Source organism: Fonsecaea nubica (assembly GCF_001646965.1).
Source record: "Fonsecaea nubica strain CBS 269.64 chromosome Unknown Scaff6, whole genome shotgun sequence".
In the NCBI taxonomy this organism is placed as follows: Eukaryota; Fungi; Ascomycota; class Eurotiomycetes; order Chaetothyriales; family Herpotrichiellaceae; genus Fonsecaea; species Fonsecaea nubica.
Genome location: NW_019173679.1, coordinates 483,472 through 502,511, shown reverse-complemented (window position 1 = coordinate 502,511; position 19,040 = coordinate 483,472). Strand labels below are relative to the sequence as shown.

General features: G+C 54.1%; 8 protein-coding genes across 8 annotated transcripts; 3 read left to right on the top strand and 5 right to left on the bottom strand.

The window, feature by feature from the left end:
* Positions 1-377: 377 nt before the first annotated feature.
* Positions 378-1,391, bottom strand: AYO20_01576 (hypothetical protein; the record flags this gene model as incomplete). The annotated part of the gene is made up of 1 exon (XM_022639882.1): positions 378-1,391. One exon carries the CDS (start codon positions 1,389-1,391, stop codon positions 378-380), a length of 1,014 nt encoding a protein of 337 aa, XP_022504270.1.
* A 1,337-nt stretch (positions 1,392-2,728) lies between these two features.
* On the top strand, positions 2,729-3,169 carry AYO20_01575 (hypothetical protein; the record flags this gene model as incomplete). Its single annotated transcript, XM_022639881.1, has 1 exon — positions 2,729-3,169. One exon carries the CDS (start codon positions 2,729-2,731, stop codon positions 3,167-3,169), a length of 441 nt encoding a protein of 146 aa, XP_022504269.1.
* A 436-nt stretch (positions 3,170-3,605) lies between these two features.
* AYO20_01574 (hypothetical protein) lies at positions 3,606-5,681 on the top strand (the record flags this gene model as incomplete). Its single annotated transcript, XM_022639880.1, has 1 exon — positions 3,606-5,681. The coding sequence occupies one exon, from the start codon at positions 3,606-3,608 to the stop codon at positions 5,679-5,681; it is 2,076 nt and encodes a 691-aa protein (XP_022504268.1).
* Positions 5,682-6,166: 485 nt separating this feature from the next.
* Positions 6,167-7,915, top strand: AYO20_01573 (V-type proton ATPase subunit B; the record flags this gene model as incomplete). Its single annotated transcript, XM_022639879.1, has 5 exons — positions 6,167-6,262; positions 6,324-6,408; positions 6,474-6,529; positions 6,580-6,741; positions 6,791-7,915. 5 exons carry the CDS (start codon positions 6,167-6,169, stop codon positions 7,913-7,915), a joined length of 1,524 nt encoding a protein of 507 aa, XP_022504267.1.
* A 761-nt stretch (positions 7,916-8,676) lies between these two features.
* Positions 8,677-11,005, bottom strand: AYO20_01572 (hypothetical protein; the record flags this gene model as incomplete). Its single annotated transcript, XM_022639878.1, has 3 exons — positions 8,677-10,414; positions 10,501-10,663; positions 10,765-11,005. 3 exons carry the CDS (start codon positions 11,003-11,005, stop codon positions 8,677-8,679), a joined length of 2,142 nt encoding a protein of 713 aa, XP_022504266.1.
* Positions 11,006-11,523: 518 nt separating this feature from the next.
* On the bottom strand, positions 11,524-12,741 carry AYO20_01571 (hypothetical protein; the record flags this gene model as incomplete). The annotated part of the gene is made up of 1 exon (XM_022639877.1): positions 11,524-12,741. One exon carries the CDS (start codon positions 12,739-12,741, stop codon positions 11,524-11,526), a length of 1,218 nt encoding a protein of 405 aa, XP_022504265.1.
* A 1,215-nt stretch (positions 12,742-13,956) lies between these two features.
* On the bottom strand, positions 13,957-15,774 carry AYO20_01570 (hypothetical protein; the record flags this gene model as incomplete). Its single annotated transcript, XM_022639876.1, has 2 exons — positions 13,957-15,496; positions 15,599-15,774. The coding sequence occupies 2 exons, from the start codon at positions 15,772-15,774 to the stop codon at positions 13,957-13,959; spliced, it is 1,716 nt and encodes a 571-aa protein (XP_022504264.1).
* Positions 15,775-16,487: 713 nt separating this feature from the next.
* Positions 16,488-17,943, bottom strand: AYO20_01569 (hypothetical protein; the record flags this gene model as incomplete). The annotated part of the gene is made up of 5 exons (XM_022639875.1): positions 16,488-16,875; positions 16,925-17,235; positions 17,287-17,388; positions 17,435-17,636; positions 17,687-17,943. 5 exons carry the CDS (start codon positions 17,941-17,943, stop codon positions 16,488-16,490), a joined length of 1,260 nt encoding a protein of 419 aa, XP_022504263.1.
* Positions 17,944-19,040: the final 1,097 nt, after the last annotated feature.

Genomic DNA, 19,040 nt, shown 5'->3' with positions numbered 1-19,040 from the left:
CAATCCTTCCCGCGTGCCGATGTCCAATCCACCATGATGATGCTGCATGCTGTGAAAGAGCTGGAGATCGCAGGTACAATAATGGCACTGGCAGCATCCGTCTCCTGCTTCCAACCCCCACCGCTTGCAATGCAAAAAAAAAAAAAAAGAGGATACCCAAACCCGTGAAATCGTGTCGTCGTGATAGTCGTCACTGAGAATTTCCAGTGCCCTTGTGCGTGAAAATCCTCAAACAAAGACCCTGATCCGCCCGTCGAAGAAAAAATCAAGAACAGGAGAAAAAGACCGCACTCTGTAAAGCTGTTCCTCACCACAATCACAACCACCATTTCTTTGAAATAGCTCCCACCCCGGGGCTCAGTCAGTCACAATGTCGTTCACCACCACAAGGGGTATTCCTGCCATATTTCTGGCTCCATGCTCTCGTCGTACCACATCTCACTGCCAATCACTGGTGTTCCTATGAACCCATCTCCTTCATGGATGACCATTCCCCCTTCCTCTATCATCATCTGCTGTTGTTGCAGCCATTCTGGCACAAGCGGTGCCCGCCACGGTCCGATTTGCTCCATCAACTCTGTTCCCAGAAAGAAGTTTCCGAGTGCCTCAAACTGCGCATCTCCGTCCGTGTCAGCGTTGTTGACGTAAATCTCGTCGGGTCGAGGGCCCATGCAGAAGATAGGGCCAGCTTCATCAAGTGGCAGCTGCCGCGAGAAGGGCTGTTCTTGGAACGGGGTCGATGGACTAACGGGAACACGAGGGGGAGGAAGAAAGCGACCACACTTTGTCTTTGCCATGAGGCTCTGCCTATTGTCGCCATTCCATTGCAGTTCGCCATTGCTCGGCCACTTGGCGACCCGTCCGGGGTACTCAGCTGACCAGATGGTAGGCAAACCCAATACTGGGCTGAGTCCATCGTCGAAGATCTTGCCGTCCTCGCCAAAGACGGAGTGGATCTTGCGCTGAGACTTGGGGACTTTTTGACGAGCTTCAATCTGCGCCTTGAGCATTTCGCAATTCTTCTGCTGCTCTCCCTCGGCTAATGCCAATATCTCCTTCTTATGTGTCAACCACTCGCCAACGTTTTGCGGAAAGATCGACGACACCCCTGGACTCTGTTTCGTGTTGGCCTTGAAATGCTCCGGAGCAAAATGGCGGACTCGTTGTTTGACACGCTCGTATTCCTCCCTGTCCTTGATGGTTTGGCTTTTCCATGTGACAGAGGATGTATGGGATACGACATGTGATGGAACGATTGCCAGCTCCTGTTGCTGTCTGCCGAAGAAGGTCTGGGTGGCTAGCTCCTTGCTATCGACGCTTGCTCTATCATCGAAGGTGAATAATGATATTTGATCCAGCGAGACTCGCTTTCCTCTTCTCTGTGGACCCATGGTGGAGGATATGAAAGATGATTGGTGGGGAGAATAGAAGTTTGGTTGGATAGGGATGGTTGGAACGAAGAATGTTCCGCAGATCCAGAGCGAGCGATATCGGGGAGAGGACGAAGTATCGAAGGGCTAGGGTTGCAAACCAGGTGGTTGGTGTGGTTGCCTGGGAAGCAGAGAAGGCCAGTGAAGTTCACAAATTCACAGATAGGAAGCCCCTTGTCGCTATGTCAACCACGGGGCGGACGCTGGGAGATGGCTGATGGTTGCTGTTTGGGAGCGCTGTTCCAGCACTGCCTTAGATCTGCGTCAGGATGAGTTCCGCGGTATCGCAAGGTAAGTCGTTCCTGGTGAGACGTCGTGGTCTGAGTTGGATAATATCTACAATAGTGGCTGTTTATATCTAAATAGGTCGCGCTGCTCACAAGGGCATTCTTCTTCCACTTTAAATGATCTTTCATGCTGCTTGCGCTGCCGGAGCTGTTCTGTGGCAAGACAAGTCACTTGACCTTGGTACGTTGCTTGTATCAGGATGACTTGGACTATTGTCACAATAACTCCGAGTGAAGCAGGGCCCAACTTCGGTTTGCCAAAGGGTTTGCCATCGCCATGAAGAACTCGAAGGAGCATATTCACTTTGATCCCCGGCGGATCTTCGGGCAGAAAGTACTCGCCTGGCTGGATTCACGTCTCTCGTTGTGTCACTAAGAGATACCAGGTCACTCCCCGTCGGAGCATGTGCGTGAGCACGAGCAAACGCAGGTTGATGAGTATGACTTGTGCGGGCACAGAGGTGAGGGCGTGGGATGGCCATATCACCCGTACTGACGATGATCTCGCGTCCGAACATTTCCAAGTCATCGACATCGCGCAAGAGATGAATCTATAACCGCGGCACTTCTCACAAAGTCTGGGGAACAGGTAGTGACAGGCAAGTGATATCTGAGACGGGATTCAAAGGAGGCGAGCCAGAGTAGACACGAAAGGGTTAGGAGTGGACAATCTTGGTGATTCGGAACCAGGGAATCCCAATATTGGTCTTGACGGCTGACCTTCCTCTTAAGAAGCAGGACAAAGCAGTATGAGGAATATGTGGATGCTGTTTTTGGTGAGGGAGGTAGTAAGCCAAACACGGGGAGGCTTGACGTTGGCAGCCTTGCACGTGATGACCTCCTAGATACGGTGAAGCATATATCTGTCTCTCTTTTACACCTCCGTGCCTGATGCACAGACGCAAAACGCGTCCTCCGCGTCTCCTCATCATACATTCTTTATTCCTTTGGTTGTCAACGTGTCTTTCCCGTAACGGCAAAATCTACCAAAGTAATCATCACAAGTACATTATGCCGGCAGTTGAGCTGCGTACGGCTGCTCCCTCCCAAGACACCAATGGCACAAGCCTGAATCCTCTGCCGTCCCTTCTGCACACGCCAGCGGGACTGGCGATTATGGAGATCCAAGGCAAAATTCATGGACCTCCGCAGGATCTGGCGACCGAGGATCTAGAGCAGTCACCTGCTGTGCACCCTATCGGACGACTTGAGTTCCCACTATACAACCCCCAGGAAGCCAGCGAGGGCAAGTGGATGAAGAAAGTCTATCTGTATGTCGGGAGGCATCAGAGATTGACTGGTGAGGTTAAGAAGTTGGCAAAGCCCATGGCCGTCCTCCGCAAAGTCGATGAGAATGATCTAGGAAGTGAGGGGGAAGAAGCGCTGGAGATTGTGGATGTGGTCAAGTTCAAGCTGCTGTTCAGTGCAAGGCCAGAACCTGTGGGGGAATGAAACACGCGCGCATTCATCTTGACCTTTGCCTCCAGGGACGAAGGCTATTGCGAAACTCCAGAGGGTACCGATGACAACTCTGGGGTGGAATCGTATCAGACTTGTGCGAACGAGACTCGCAATTATTCAGGGGTTTTGGGGGAGCCAATCAACAGCACCGACTCTAATCGGCCCTTTTCTACCCAAATAAAGCACGAGCTTTTGCGCCAACGACTTGACTTCGATGCCATTCCCTACACAATCTTTTCTAGCCATACAAGGACAACAAAGACAGCCTTTTTGTGCGACAAGTTAAGCACTATCCACATCCGCTCGCTAGCAGATCCGACTGGGCAGACTGGTTTCCATTCGTGGAAGCAGGTTTCTTACCGATGGACAAAGCAAGAGAAAATCTGATCAGTCTCTCTTTAACATATTGCTACAAGCATCCTTGTCAATGGATCAGCCTCCTTCACCATCACCAGCGGTCTTCAGGTGGCGTCCTCGATACCACCTTCAAGCAAGCCACGGCTGGATGAATGACCCTTGCGCCGCAGGCTACGACCCGTCGACAGGCATATACCATCTATTCTTCCAGTGGAACCCTCGTCGAGACGAGTCAGGTTCGGTCGTCTGGGGTTCGATCTGTTGGGGCCATGCTACCTCGACGGATATGGTGAAGTGGAATGTTTCCCCAACCCCGAGCATCGAGCCTGGGGCTACTGTTGATGGGTGGTATGACGCGAAAGGGTGCTTTACAGGCTGCTTGATTCCTACCAACTGGGACGGCGAGATTGGAGCTGGAAAAATGACGATATTTTACACTGGTATAAGTCGACTACCTCTGCACTATACTCTTCCCTACATACGACAAACAGAGACACTGGCCGTTGGCCAATCAGTAGACAGCGGTCTCACATGGACGAAATTCACGAAGAACCCAATTCCACTAGAGCCACCGTCAAAACTTGATGTGACAGGATGGCGTGATCCGTTCGTTGCAATTTGGCCTTCCATTGCCGATCTTCTCGGCCACGACAGGAGCCAGTTATATGGTATGATTTCCGGAGGAATTAGAGACTGCTCACCTGCTGCATTTCTTTACCGGGTCAATCCTTTAGACCTAGCAGAATGGAAGTTCATCGGTTCTCTGCTTGATGTTGGATTGAACCATTCTCTATCCCGCTGGAGTGGTGATTTAGGCATCAACTGGGAATGCGCTTGCTTCATGACCCTGCAGAACGAAAAGGATGATGAGAGCAGGGACTTCATTATCGTGGGCTGCGAAGGATCTCGGCCAAACGCTACCCACAATGAAGACTCATCCTTCATACAACAGCGCCAGCAACCAACCAAACTGCGCCGCACAGCAAGATCTCTGCAGTGGATGTGTGGAATTCTTCAAAGTACAGACGGCACGATTTCTGATACCGGTATACGAGCAAAGCTGCCGAGAATGGACTACCAATTCGGAGGCCGCTTCGACCACGGCCTTCTCTATGCTGCAACAACCTTCCGTGACCCCGTGAGCAATGCACAAATTGTTTGGGGCTGGGTCACAGAGGAAGACTTGCCACAACGACTGGTCGATGAACAGGGATGGAGTGGGATGACGTCTCTTCCCAGAGAAGTGACACTTCTCACTCTAAAAGGTGTGACGGGTACCCTGAGAAGCAGGTTACAAGATATTGCGTCGATACAGGTTGAGCGGGAAGAGTCAAAAGACGGGGGGCAGCATAAATTCAAGATTCGCACACTGGGCATATCTCCTGCTCCGTGTCTCAGGAACCTGCGCAACAGTGCGAAAGAGGTTAGGCCTGTGTGCCGCTCACAGCACCTCAATTTAACAGGCGACACAGTCATAGACATCCAGACGCACCGTTTCGAACTTGTCTCGACTTTTTCTCTATCCCACGCTTGCGAGAGAATTGGGCTTAGCATATTCCATGAGCCTGGCTCACAGGAAGCTCAACAGGATCGAATACCCCCGCTACTAAGCTCCAACACGGCGACGACAATTTCTTTCCTCCCCCACAAAGAGACTGTCCGAATTGATCGACCCATCACCAACACCATCGATGGGGAGGAGATCAACACCGCCGCCGAGATCGCCCCATTCACTTTATTCACGTTCCCCCCTGCTCAAAAGGACGAGGTTGGCCAGGGTGAAGCCGGGACACACCTAGAGTCGGAGATTGAGAACTTGGACGTCCACCTCTTCTTTGACGAGTCCGTGCTCGAAGTCTTTGTCAATTCCCGGTGCGTGATCACGACGAGGATCTATCCACCAGGCAAGACGTGTTTCGGAGTGAGGTTCTGGGCAGAGGACAAGGATGGCGAAGACGACATCGAAGATGACAGCAATCAGAGTAATACAGCTCGACAGCAAGAGGGAGGAGGCCACACAGACCTCAAAGCCTTGTGTTCAAAGGGTCAGCCGGGAACTGCGAGCAGGCTGTCTACAAAGTCTCGGATCGTGCAAGCCATGGCGTGGGATGGCCTGAGTGCAGATCTCAGAAATACGTTTCCTTGAGTCGACGATATTCAATATCAACAAGTACAAAGGGGCCTAGAGGTCGATGTGTTGAGTAGAGAGAAGCGCTAGATATTTTAACCCCTCGACAAAGGGGACGTGGTTAGGTGGTTCCCATTCCGGCTAGCTGACTCGTTCATAAAGCGGCATTACTCTTGTCCCATTACGTTGCAATCTTGGCTGTGGGTCGCGATTGGCGGCTTCGCAGTGACCGCATCGCCAGCTGCAGCTGCAGCTCCGATTTGGTGTGTCCAACCTCGACTGCGAAACTCTGCTGCGCTGTTCTTCTGGAGAATAGAGATCCGTCGTCCTTAGTTGCAGCTGTTGCTCGCCTGCGCCATCTCCCCTCTCCGATTCGTCCATTGGCCCTGGGTGGCTGCTGAGGAAGCTTCTTTTCCTTGAGCAAAGGGAGTTGCTTCTGTCTGTGAACATTCACCCACCCTCTCTTCCCCTGCTATCGTCTTGCACCCCGCCAGGCCGCCAGAATGGCCGAGATAGATCATCGGATGGCTTCCATCAAGCCCAGGTTGAAGTACAACACGATCGGTGGTGTCAATGGGCCTCTGGTCATTCTAGACAATGTACGTTGACGCAACGGCTCGAAGCTCCGACGAATTGGTCGCTAACAGGTGGTCCTTCCAGGTCAAATTCCCCAGATACAACGAAATCGTCAGTCTAACGTTACCTGATGGGTCCTCGCGGTCTGGTCAAGTTCTGGAGGCAAGAGGTGTGTTTGTCACAAGATACAAAGCGCAGACAAAGTGGTGGAAAGTTGACAAAATGTCCCCGCAGGCAACAGAGCCATTGTGCAGGTGTTCGAAGGCACTTCCGGCATTGATGTCAAGAAGGTGAAGATTTTATTGCTACTCTACACGACACCATACTCACTCAGGCGCAGACGAAAGTCGAGTTCACGGGTCACAGTCTGAAGATTGGCGTCTCAGAAGACATGCTGGGGCGCATCTTCGACGGGTCAGGAAGAGCCATCGATAAGGGCCCCAAAGTGCTGGCAGAGGACTATCTCGATATCAATGGAAGTCCCATCAACCCCTACTCAAGAGTATGTTGTCCGTGGTTCGTTGCTGCCTCGATTGCTGACCTGGGTAAAGGTTTACCCCGAGGAAATGATCTCGACAGGCATCTCTGCCATTGACTGCATGAATTCGGTCGCTCGAGGCCAAAAGATCCCCATCTTCTCCGCTGCTGGTCTGCCTCACAACGAAATCGCCGCTCAGATTTGTCGGCAAGCTGGTTTGGTCAAGCAACCCACGAAGGGTGTCCATGATGGCCACGAGGAAAACTTCAGCATTGTCTTCGCCGCCATGGGTGTCAACATGGAGACCTCGCGTTTCTTCACTCGGGATTTCGAAGAGAATGGCTCCATGGAACGAGTGACTCTGTTCTTGAACTTGGCCAACGACCCCACCATCGAACGGATCATCACGCCTCGTCTCGCCTTGACTACTGCCGAATACTATGCTTACCAACTCGAGAAGCACGTCCTGGTCATTCTCACTGATTTGTCCGCATATTGCGATGCCCTTCGAGAAGTCTCGGCCGCGCGAGAAGAAGTGCCGGGTCGTCGTGGGTACCCTGGTTACATGTATACTGATTTGTCCACCATCTACGAGCGAGCCGGTCGGGTGGAGGGAAGAAACGGTTCCATCACGCAGATTCCCATCTTGACCATGCCCAACGATGATATCACCCATCCTATTCCCGATTTGACGGGCTATATCACGGAAGGGCAGATCTTTGTTGACCGTGGATTGCACAACAAGGGTATTTACCCACCTATCAACGTTCTGCCTTCCCTGTCGCGATTGATGAAGTCCGCCATTGGTGAGGGGTTGACGAGGAAAGACCACGGTGATGTCTCCAACCAGCTGTACGCCAAGTATGCCATTGGCCGTGACGCCGCAGCCATGAAAGCCGTCGTCGGTGAAGAGGCCCTGAGCGCGGAAGACAAACTCTCTCTGGAGTTCTTGGAGAAGTTTGAGAGACAATTCATCGCGCAGAGCCCGTATGACAAACGGACTGTGTTTGACAGCTTGGAGATTGGTTGGAACTTGCTCCGTATTTTCCCCAAGGAGTTGCTCAATCGGATCAATCCCAAATTGCTGGATGAGTTCTACGCGAGAAAGGCACATGGAAAGAAGAGCAACAAGGACACAAGGGACAACGAGGGTGGGAACAAGCAGGTGAATGGGGAGCCCAATTTGTTGGATGACTAAAATAGGTCAGGAGCGAGGATAGAGCGAAAGGACAGCCCATGCTACCGACCTGGTTTAGAGGAATTGAGAGCGTATTGTGACCGAGTAACTGCGTATGGTCAGTGTGATCAGCTAGACAGGAGCTTTGCCGTGGTCGCAGTAATTGTTTTTGGGGTGGAGGCACGACGGTGGGAATATGATTAGTTGGAGTCTGCACAGAATTTGTCCACATAGAGCAGTTGTACCGGTGATAAAGAGGACTGAATTCGAGGTATTTTGCTGGAGAGTCGGTAGTCCAGCAGTAGATTTATATTGAATATATGTGCACGGTGTGTGTGCAAGAATGGTAGAATGGATACAAGACCTGTGGGACCTATGGGAGCCATGGGAGCCATGGGAGATATTTGGATGTAGTCTGTGTTGGGTGTTGGGTGTAGGACCTCTACTGGGTGACTGGGTGTATTATTTGTGAGGTAATAGTGTTTGCCAGAATAGACCTGGTAGAGAAAAGAATAGGAAGGAAAAGACTGCCCTCGCAAAGGGACACGATGATACTCTGATTACGCTGATGATTCAAGGAAACATGATACCCCTCTCTCTTGTGATTACTCCTCTATCTGGATATTACCTAGGTGTAGATATGTACATTATGGATGTATCTATGTAATACATGGATATGTGGGGGGGGGGACAAGAATAATACGTCGATTGAGGCCCGCCCGCCCATAGAAGGGAGTAAAGCGAGAAAATGAGAGTGAAGATGAGCATGAAGACACTCTCAACTATAGTTCCCGCGTCTCCTCCACGGTAGACAGATTCCGCTGAAGTTGCTGCCGACTCGGCGTGGCTTGTAGACGGAGTCTGTCCGACGGTGCTGTCGGTGTTGTTCCACCTGCGGGGGCGGCGGTGAAGTCTTCGGATATGGAGCTGGGCATGTCCATGCCCATGCCCATGCCCATGCCGGCATTAAGGCCTGCGGCACCCCCTGCCGCGGCGGCGGAGGAGATGCCGCTTCCACTGACGCCGACGTTGATGCCGGCGCCAGGATCGGTGAAAGAGCCGGCAGCGGCGGTGCCAAACGGATTGCCAGCGCCAACGGCTCCAGGGCCGGTCATACCCAGTGTACCGTTGACGCTTCGGACGCTGCCGTAGGCTGACCTCGGGGGTCCGAGGAGTGGTCGTCTCTCGTCGTTCGCTGCCGCTGCCGCTTGGGCCGCGGCGATTGCCCTCTCTCTCTGCAGAGCGCGGCCCTTGATGTCGACGTACATGACGAGGGTGACGCCCAACACTAACCCGGCGGTGGCGAGGCCGAGATTGATGGGCTCCGGGTCGTCCTCGAAGACGTCGTGCAGCAGGGCCTGCAGGCCGGACTGGGTGAAGGTGAAGAGGCCCGAGAGGCAGATGATGGCGCCGTAGACGGTGCCGAAGGTGGCGTAGCCAAAGATCTTGGCCGCATAATCGGACATGGCGCTGTAGTAGAGCGGGCGGAACAGCACGAACAGCGTCACGTTGGCGTAGGCGGCCCAGATGGTCGGCACGGCGCCCAGCACGCCGATCAGCGTGCTCAGCAACACCAGCAGGTTCAGCACCGCCACCGTCGAGGTATAGTCCAGCAGGGCGCCGATAAAGGGCACGGTGACGATGCCGCCGATAGGCAAGGCCAGGTCGAAGAACTCGATGATGCGCGTGGCCTGTTCCACCGAGTTGAGCATGTACGAGTACTGCGAGAAGATGGTGGCGATGAAGAAGTTGAACCGCGCCATCTGCAACACCGTGAAGAGCGTGATAAGGACGAACCACGGCGTTCGGATCTGCTTGCTCGCCGGCAGGCCGTGCAGGATCCCCCATACGCCGCTGTTGACCTTGATCTGGCCCTCCTTCTTCTCGTGCTTGTTCTGCTCTGCGGGCGTGCCCAGCAGGTCGTTGATCGAGGCGATGGACTGGCGACGCCGATTCGCCCTCTCGGCCCGCACTTGCATGACCTCCATGGCCCCGTCGAGCTCGTCATCGCTGTCGTGCACGTCCGTCGTGGGGTCCTGGGCCTTGTCCATTTTCTCAGCCAACTCGCCGCGAGTCTGGTAGCTGTGTGAGGGCATGATGGTGATTTGGGACACGAGGATGAAGATCGGGACGACCAGGTAGACGGTGAAGATCTGCCGCAACGAAATGGCGCCATGGGTGTTTTGGTAGAGGATTCGGAAGATCAGAAAGACACTGGCCGAGGCGTCGAATGCGCCGGTGACTAACGCAAGGATAAGGCCTTGGAATCGAGGAAAGGCATTGGAGAGGTGGAAACTGGGGACGAAGGTAAAAGTGCCTCCGAGAGCGAGGAGGAAGCTCGCTACGATATAGGCATCAAAAGGGAGATCCGAGGCAAAGGCCATGAAGATACTGCCGAAGACGAGAAAGATGGAGGAGATGATGCCGCAAACGCGTGGGCCGTATCGATCAAGGATGCTTCCTACCAAGAGAGCAGAGATGTTTGTGGTGACGGAGGCGATGACAAAGGTGAGATTTAACCTGATGAGAGGAATATGCTCAGCTTAGCTCGCCCAGATGAGACCCAACCATAGCTGAAGACATGAAAGGATTGGTGCTTGACTCACCTTTGGTCTTGCATATAGCACAACGGGACATTCTTTCTCAGTTCGTCCTCGGTGCACAGATCTCTGTAGGTTCCCTCGGCCAGGAGGATGGTTTTGAGAGCGTCAAAGCCAAAGACAATGCCGGACGCCAGGACACACGAGATCACACCAACAGATACCTGCGCTGTATGGCGGCAAGAGACGTCGTCGTCAGCTTTCTATTCATTTCCTATTCCTCTGTTCTCTCATGCCTACGTCAAACTCGTGAGTGGGGATAGAACTCACCTATCCTCATCCCCCTCGACACCTCGTATGCGGCAATGGGCTCCAACCTCTCGGGAACCCCAGCGTTCTTGTCGGCGCCACCTGGAGGGAGAGGGTCATAGCTGATTGACAGGGCCATGCTGGGTTGGCGTGATAGCCTATGGAAACTGAGCAGACTGGCCCGGTCGTCAAAAGCCACGTCGCCGGGCTCGGGCTCGTGGTCAATGCCTTCGAAAGAGGAGACATGTTGGGCTAAGGACATTGGTGGATATCTCGGGAAATGAAAAGGGCGACTTGGATCACAACAATACGAGAACGATAGTCGAGGTGGTTGTTAAGAGGTCGAGATATCGATCCACACAAGGCTGAGCTGAGCCGGACAGGGCGGTGAAGCAACGAGGCCGGCCGTCTCTTAGCGGTATTTCACGAGTGTGATACAAGGATGCTCTTTGGGTTGCTTTTCTGGTTGTTGAGCTTGTGAAGTGCTGTTACTGGTGCAGAGAGAAACTCTGCCAATGGTTCCATCCGGGCGGCGAGGACCGAATGATTTTCTCCGGATAGAAGCTTCCCACCAATGGGAATGGGTAAAAAGCGGCCAGAGCGAGAAGGGCAATAGAGCCGGATGTGCGGTGACGTCACTTGCCAGCCATCAAAGCTTGGCATGTTTGGCAGCGAGGGGCATATACATCTCGACATATACCAAGTACCGAGTACAGTGTATGCAATTCTAACACCACTGTACAAGATCAACTTCTCGTGTCAGTGTCACAAGACCGGTACCTACAGTCCCTCACTATCCACCCTCTGCCGAAACTCCAAGATCTCCTTGGTCAACGCCTCGCCCTGCTCTAGCGCCATCATATGCACCCCCGGATCAACCTCCTTATACACGACCAGGCTGCTGCCGCCCTTCTCACACGCCTCCTTCAGCCGAGTCATCCACTTGGGCCCTGTGCTCAGATCCTGCACCCCGCAGACCAACAGCACGGGACATTTGATGCCGCCGCTCTCCAACCGATCCAACGTGTCTAGCCCGCTCATACACCGCCACGCGTCGCCCCAGTCCTTGACCGAGATCCTCTCGACGCACGAGCGCGCGTAGCGGACACCCCATTCATTGCGCGCGATGGCTTCGGGCGTGAACCACCGGATCATCGTCTCGGGGAGGAGGGGTGACACTGATCCGGCCTCCTCGGCCCTGGTGGCCCGGGTGACCCACGACGGCTGGCCTTCGCCTGCGGTAGTGATGAGGCCGACCGAGCGCGTGGACTGCGGGTAGTTGAGCGCAAAGTACTGAGCGACGGCGCCGCCGTAGGACTGTCCGTAGACGTCGGCCTTGGGGATGCGCAGCTTCTCGAGCAGACTCTGCAGGTCGGCGGCGAGCTGGGTGAGAGACTCCGCCGAGGGAGCGTGGGCCGCGTAGCCATGGCCTCGCAGGTCGTAGGAGATGACACGCAACTGGCCACCACTGCCATCACCCGCTTTACTCGCCGCGAGACTGGCAAAGACGGCATCCCACATCCTCCGATCCAGTGCCAAGGCGTGAATGAGCACGATAGGCACCGCCCGCGTGTTCTGAGGATCCGAGTCACGCACCACCGTCTTATGCCTCGTGCCCTGGTCGGCCCCAACTGACACCTCCTTCTCCAGATGATGCAGCCTGCCGCGCAGCGACTTGAGCACGCCCTCGACGCGCGCCCGCACCGCGACAGCCCGGGCGGCCCCGACACTGAAGCTGGACTGGAAGACGACGTTGTGGATCTCGGACTCGGTGGCACCGTAGTGCAGCGCCGTGGCGACGTAGTCTTCCAGCGTGGTCGTCGTGGTGTCGGCGAGGGCGAGGTTGCTGCTGCTGCTGGTGGGGCTGGAGACGGGCGCTTCGTGGGCGATCTGCGCCATGAGGCCCAGCAGGGCGCATTCGCGGTAATTGAGCGACGAGGTTGACACGAGGTCGAGGAACGCTACGGGCGGTTTGAAGGACGAAGATGGTGCTGCCATTTTGTGTTCTTTTGTCCTTTGTGTCAAGTTCGAAGTAATACTTTCCTCGCCAGACCACTTGAGGAATTGAACGTGGAATCAATTCCCAGCCCCAGTGCAAACACTGAGCAAATAGAATGGCAAACTGAAGATGATCCTCAAAGGACGGGTAGCCAGTAATAGTAAAATGCCCAAGACGACGAAACCCCCGCCCTGCCCCAAAAGGAGTCGACTCGGAAGTAAACAGACGGTACCGCTTACTACTCTCTTTCTCTTTCTCTCCTCTCTCTCTCTGTGTGTGCGCGCGTGTGTGTGCTTGTTCCGTAGAAGAGACCTAACTAAGAACTAGAAAGACCGGAATCAACAACACCTTTTTTTTGGCCTCTACTTTTTCTCTCCCTCTCCACCTAAAAGCAGTATGCGTAATCCTCGATTGGGGAAATGGGTCTTCTTTTCTTTCTCGGAACGTGAGGGTAATATCGAATCGCGTCGAGTCGGAAAACGGTAAGTGGGAAACGAACAGAAAGGAATAATAGTAGGAATAGGAATAGGAACAGGAACAGGAATACCGAGTGATTGGGAGGAAATCATGCATTGCGATTATTCAGCTCCCGAACGTCTTGAGTTTCTCTTCAACTCGTGGGTAAAACCTGCGGACCACACAAGTACGAGTAATTAGGTAACTTGTCTGCTTGTCTATCTGATTCTGGTGCGGTACTACTGCAAAGGGACGTCTCATATCCTTTGACCCTTTCTATCCTATACTACTCACGTAGATCATCCGATATGAGCAATGCCAAACGCAACCACCGCTGTTGCTGCTGCTTCTGCTCCTTAATCACCAGCCAGTGTGAGAGCGAGAGCGAGAGTACAGTCGGAGGTGGATTTGAGTTCGGAATGGGTTTGGAGTCAAGAGTTGGAGAAAAAAGCCAAGTCGGTGGCTTGTCAGTCACACATCTGAGCGGAGTTTGACCGGCCGAACAAGTAAAGAAAGTATGTATGTACGCGGCGAGGTGGGAGGGATTTGTACCCCAACACACAAGGCTGGACGAGGCTGACAAAGCTGACTACCTTGACGTCTTTGCACCCAGCACCTAGCTTGCAAGACCCAGCATGAAGCACCATACGAGTAGGTGTTAGGTAGGTAGACACAAATTTTAGTCAGATCTTTACTGACTCTCTCCCCCCCTTATTATGGTGGAGAAGATGGAGGATTATGTACAATATATACCTTGGCTATGTGTCGACGACCCCCTCCGTCACCGCCCGCAGTTTCTCCCGAATATGCAGCGTGGCCGCATCACCCTCTCCGCGGAGCATGCACGACGCATCCAGCGCCCGTCGGAGCCAGTATACTGCATCAGTATCAACTCCAGCGCCAGCGCCAGCATCTCCTTCGCTACTCACGCTTAACTCAGCCAGTTCGGCCATGTCCTCCATCGCGTACGCGGCGCGCGTGTCCGGGAAGTTCACGCCCTGGAGGAGCTGGTAGTTCTGGATGACGGACGAGCACAGCGCGCGCGCCACCGTGGGCTGGCCGAGGTCCTTGTGCACGTGGACCAGCTCGGTGAGGGCGATGCATAGGTCCGTCATGACTGCAGTCGTGGGCCGGTGTTGGTGGTGGTGGTAGTATATGTCCTGGCCAGGATCCATCGATGATGATGATAGTGCCAAAGTCAGACTTAGCGCCTGTTCGGTCGCCTCGACCAGGTTCTCGCCCTGTCGCTTCGCCGCGTCGAGCCGCTTGGACCGCCGCAGCAGGCTGACCAGCGAGCGGTGCACGGCGAACGTGGCGTGGTGGTGGCGACCCACCGTCTGGGTCAACACCTCCAGCGTCAGATGCGACGCCGCCTCCGACACCGCGGCTGCATCTCCGAGTTGATTGTCCTCCCTGGCCATCTCGCGGCAGATGACGGCCAAGGGATGCCGCGGGGACTGCAGCTTGATGGCTGCCATGCCGGCAAGATATTTCAGCAGCGTGCTCCGCACCTGCGGGTACACTCTGGTGTTGACAGGCGAGAGAACGGTGAAGACGCTGTTCAGAAACAGTTGCGAAGTGGCAAACACGTCGTCCCCAACCAGGGCGCACGCCTGGTTTAACAGCGGCCACGCCAGGTCGGGGCACTGCTTCTTCAGAAAGTAGATGCCGGACTTGACGTTGGACCAAAACGCCGTGGCGTGGCCGTTATTGTCGATGGACACGAATTCTGCCGTCGAGGGGTCCACAGCTTTGAGGTAATACGTCCGCGTCTGCTGCAGGATGAGTTCTGCGTTGAACTGGTTCTTGGGTGGGAGAATCGGTGGACTTGGGGTTGGGGTCAGAGTTGGTGTTTCGATAGGTAAGTCGTCAGGCTGTCTGGCGCGGTCGGATTGCGACGACGAAGGCGTCAGTGAGAGGGAAGTCGTATTCCCCGATCCAGCGGGTGTGGCACTGGATACCTCCGAAGGTCTCACAGGGACGCGAACCATGTCGTCGTCTCCGCCAGAATTGGACGAAGGGAAAGAATCCTGCTGCTCGCTGTCGTCGTCTTCAAAATGTGTCCCGTGAACCCTCTGCTTCGGCCGCACACGAACCGGCCCCACCCCACGCTTCGGATCCCGGAAATGTCTCAGCACGCGGTGCAACTTGACCGGACGGCCCTCGAAGGTGATTTGAGAGGCAGGCCGGTTCTGGAGGTGCGCCTGGGCGATGCGCGCGGCGAGCAGGTCTTTTTCCTCGGCGCGGTAGTTTTTGCGTATGTTCCACTGGTTGAAGCGGGTGTTGTACATGCGTTTTCTGTCGAGGTGGTGTTAGTTTGGAGAGGGAGAGAGTGAGTGAGTGAGTGAGTGAGTGAGATGGCAGGGAAGGGAGACGGGAAGGAAGGGAGGGAATACCTACGTCGCCTTGAAGCGATACTCTCGCTCCATGATCCTCTGGACCTCCTTGAGCGGCAGCTCCCGGTCGCGGTATAAATGCGTGATGATGGCGCGGTGGGCGAGCCATTCCTGGGGCGTCTGCGGGACCGTCGCCCTCGCATTTGGCGTCGCGGTCACCGGTCGTGAGGGATCAGCCATTGTAGCGGGTGAACGAGGGGTTCTCCTTCTAGCGATCCGGGTTTTCAGAAGCGGAACAAGAACAAGAACAAGAACAACAAGAACAACAACGAAAAAATGCCCGGAGAGTCTGAGTGGAGAGTGAGCGGGCCGTGATGAGGTGAGGAGTGGTGGAGTGGTACAAAGGTACCAGACAACCAGAATACACGGTCAAAGGCGAGCAAGAGCGCAAAGGATTCGGGTTCGTGATCGAAAAAGGTTCAAGATGGTCGGAATGGCCTTGATATGAGACCGTTGTGATGTCAAACTCCAAACTCCCATTTGACCCGCGCAGGTCTGTGTTTTCACTTGTGCAAGTATTCGCTAGTCAGAGTAGTACGAGGAGTACGAGGAGTCATGCGATATAGCTTGCCTGCATCTTCTGTGGTGATGATCCGGATGAGGCTGTGCTCGTGCTTTTGAGAGGCGGAGCCTTACCAAGATATGCGCTACATAATCCCCGTGCATTAGCAGCCACACAGATCAACCAATTAAATGGACATCCTCCACAAAAAGTTCGCTTCCTTGCATTCAATCTGTTTGGACAATATAGTGTCACTCTCACAAGGCTTGTGCAAAAGTACAGCCCAGCACAGTCCAGTCTAGCCGCACAGGGTATCGTCATCCCAAATACTCGTTTTAGGAGTCTTCCCACTATTGTACAAGATATTACAAGGCCGTGGCATCCTCGTCTCTCATCTGGCATGTGGCAACCTTGGAACCGAGCTCATCATTGCCTGTCTCATACCCCCCTCCTCGTTTCCGTAGTTCACAACCCGTTTACTCCCATGCTTGCTCACTGTAACATTTGCTCTCGTGTCGTGGGAGCCAAGCACTCGGTGATTGTGTTTGGACAGCGCGAGTGCTGGTGTGGTTCTATCTAGACGACCAGCTCGAGGTCCAAAGAGATTGGTTCGAGTCTCCTCCCAAAGCGTCTGACAAGCCGGCAAGCTGGTCACAATGTAGATGATGGTATTCCAAAACCCCTGCAGTGGAAGCACCAGACCCGAAGCAAAGTCGAGTCCGAAGACCGAGTCATCTGGCCAGACCAGAGTATACACTCGGTTGACGGTGGAAGGAACCCTGACTTTGTCAGTCCAGGCAGCTTATGAGACGTAGAACAAATACGTACCATGTGCAGAGGAGAGCAAGGAAGAACAACATGGCCGTTTTGCAATAACTCATAGTCGCCTTGTTCGCGTCCAGTGTTCGAATTGGTGGTCTCTCCACAACCACATTGGTGTTTGTTTGGTCTACGTTTGTAGATGGCGCATCCTCGTGGTAGGTGTTCCGTGGGGACCTCAGTTGGCGTTGCTGGTTCGAGGCATGCGAGTGAGGAACTTGACTGCTGATGGTGACCTCGTACGTCTTTGGAGACACAGGAGAGGTCGGCAGTTGTTTCATTGCATAGCCGTTGGACGGAATATCGGCTCTGCCCTCGCTCTGATTCAAAGAAAGGAGGTGCCTGCGCCAACGAAAGACCACCACGCCCACCTTGACGTAGATAAACATGGTCACGAGAATGATCAGCCACACTGGTCCATAAAATGTTGCAATTCGGAGCGCATTCCACTCTGTCGATACCCAGCACCAGAGCTGTGAAAGGTCAGCTAAAACATCAGCTATGGCAGGACACACATACGACTGCATCTCCATACACTTTGCCCTTGCCGCCAGAACTGACAAACAAAAACACCAAAGCTGGCACAAACGGAACACCATAGCAGGCTCCCAGGTATCTCCACTCCAGGCCTCGGAGTTGCGACGCGTCGTACTGTCGAAAGAAGGAGAGGTACACATTGCACGCCATGGCAAAGGTCCATAGCGCATCAGCAGGCAAGAACCTATTTCAGCATGAGCAGGGGCGACAGAATGAGGGCAGCAACAATCTCACCAGTGAATCAAAAAGCCCTGGAATTGACACAACGGGGATGTCACCCCCAGCTTGATGCCAGACCTCGCAATCAGGGTCGCCACATTGGCAAACAGGTTCCCCCATGCAGCATAAAACACCAGTCGGTTGATGGGTTTCCGAAACTTGCTGTCTGAGAGAAACGTCGCAATGATGAATGCGGCTCCAAAAACAGAAAACACAGAGGTCACTCTCTCAGTCGCCACCAGGGCATGGTCCTGTGAGGCTGTAATAGCCATGTTGACAGCGATATGGAGGCTGCAACCAGACGAGCATACCGAACAAGCTCAAGAGGGTCCAAGGTCAAGACTTTGCGGGTTGCGGGGGAATTGACCTGCTTTTGTCTTTGGCTGCATCGATAAGCCACCGCATGTGTAACGTCTGTGTCCCAGTGACCCAGTGACCCGTGGTGTACTCGTTCACTGTTTGCCACAGAAGTGGCCAAGGGGTTGCAACTTCACCCGTCTCCACCACCACCACTACCACTGGGGTCAGAAATTTTCGAGAAGCAAGGGACCGTCTCCGCCAGGGCAACTCGGTCGATTCGCTGACATGTAAGAGACAAAGACTCTGCCGGGGTCGGTCTGGGGACAGAGGACGGTGGTCGACATTGAAACGGCTAGAATGTATCGGGGATGCGCCTTCCGTATGTGCAGTGGTGGATCTAGCAACAACTCCACCGGTGGAGCGGAAAGAGAAGTTACTCTGGTTCATTGATCAACGTTGCAGAAATTCGCAATGGCACGAGCCGGGGTGCTGGGGTGCTGGGCGTCATTCCGCAAGTGGTCATAGTGGCAGTGGTAGTAACAAGGAGAAATGCCCGAGGTGCAGCAGATGCCCTTGCCCTTGGCATGCCGTTCTCAGAATGGTAGGATGATGCAGGGTCACATATTCGTCTAGATCGGACTGTTTGATCGACGCAGGGTTGTTGTCACATGCGTGGGCAGTATTGAGATAGCCAGGACTCCCATCATGTGCACTGAGATGTACGAGTAACGTCCGAGAAGGACAAAGAGGTGTTTTCCACTTCCGACCTGTTAGTCAAAGTCAAGGGCATGATTCGCGCCGTCTGCACCAAGTCTGTGTCAAGGACAGGAACAGGTCTGGGGATTTCATGCTCGAGGAAGCCTCACAAGACCGCGCTCGGTCGCTCGGCAAGACTTGAGAGGCCGCGATTCGAGACGATTGTGCCTGAACGCAACGACTGCGGGCGGGGACGCCCTTTTCCCCAGGTCGAAGAAGACGTCCAGGATGGTCGGTGCAAAGGAAGCTACTGCAGGCACAAAAGTCCCAGACGAGGCCTAATCCGATCGAAAAGCCGAGGACATAACATTCG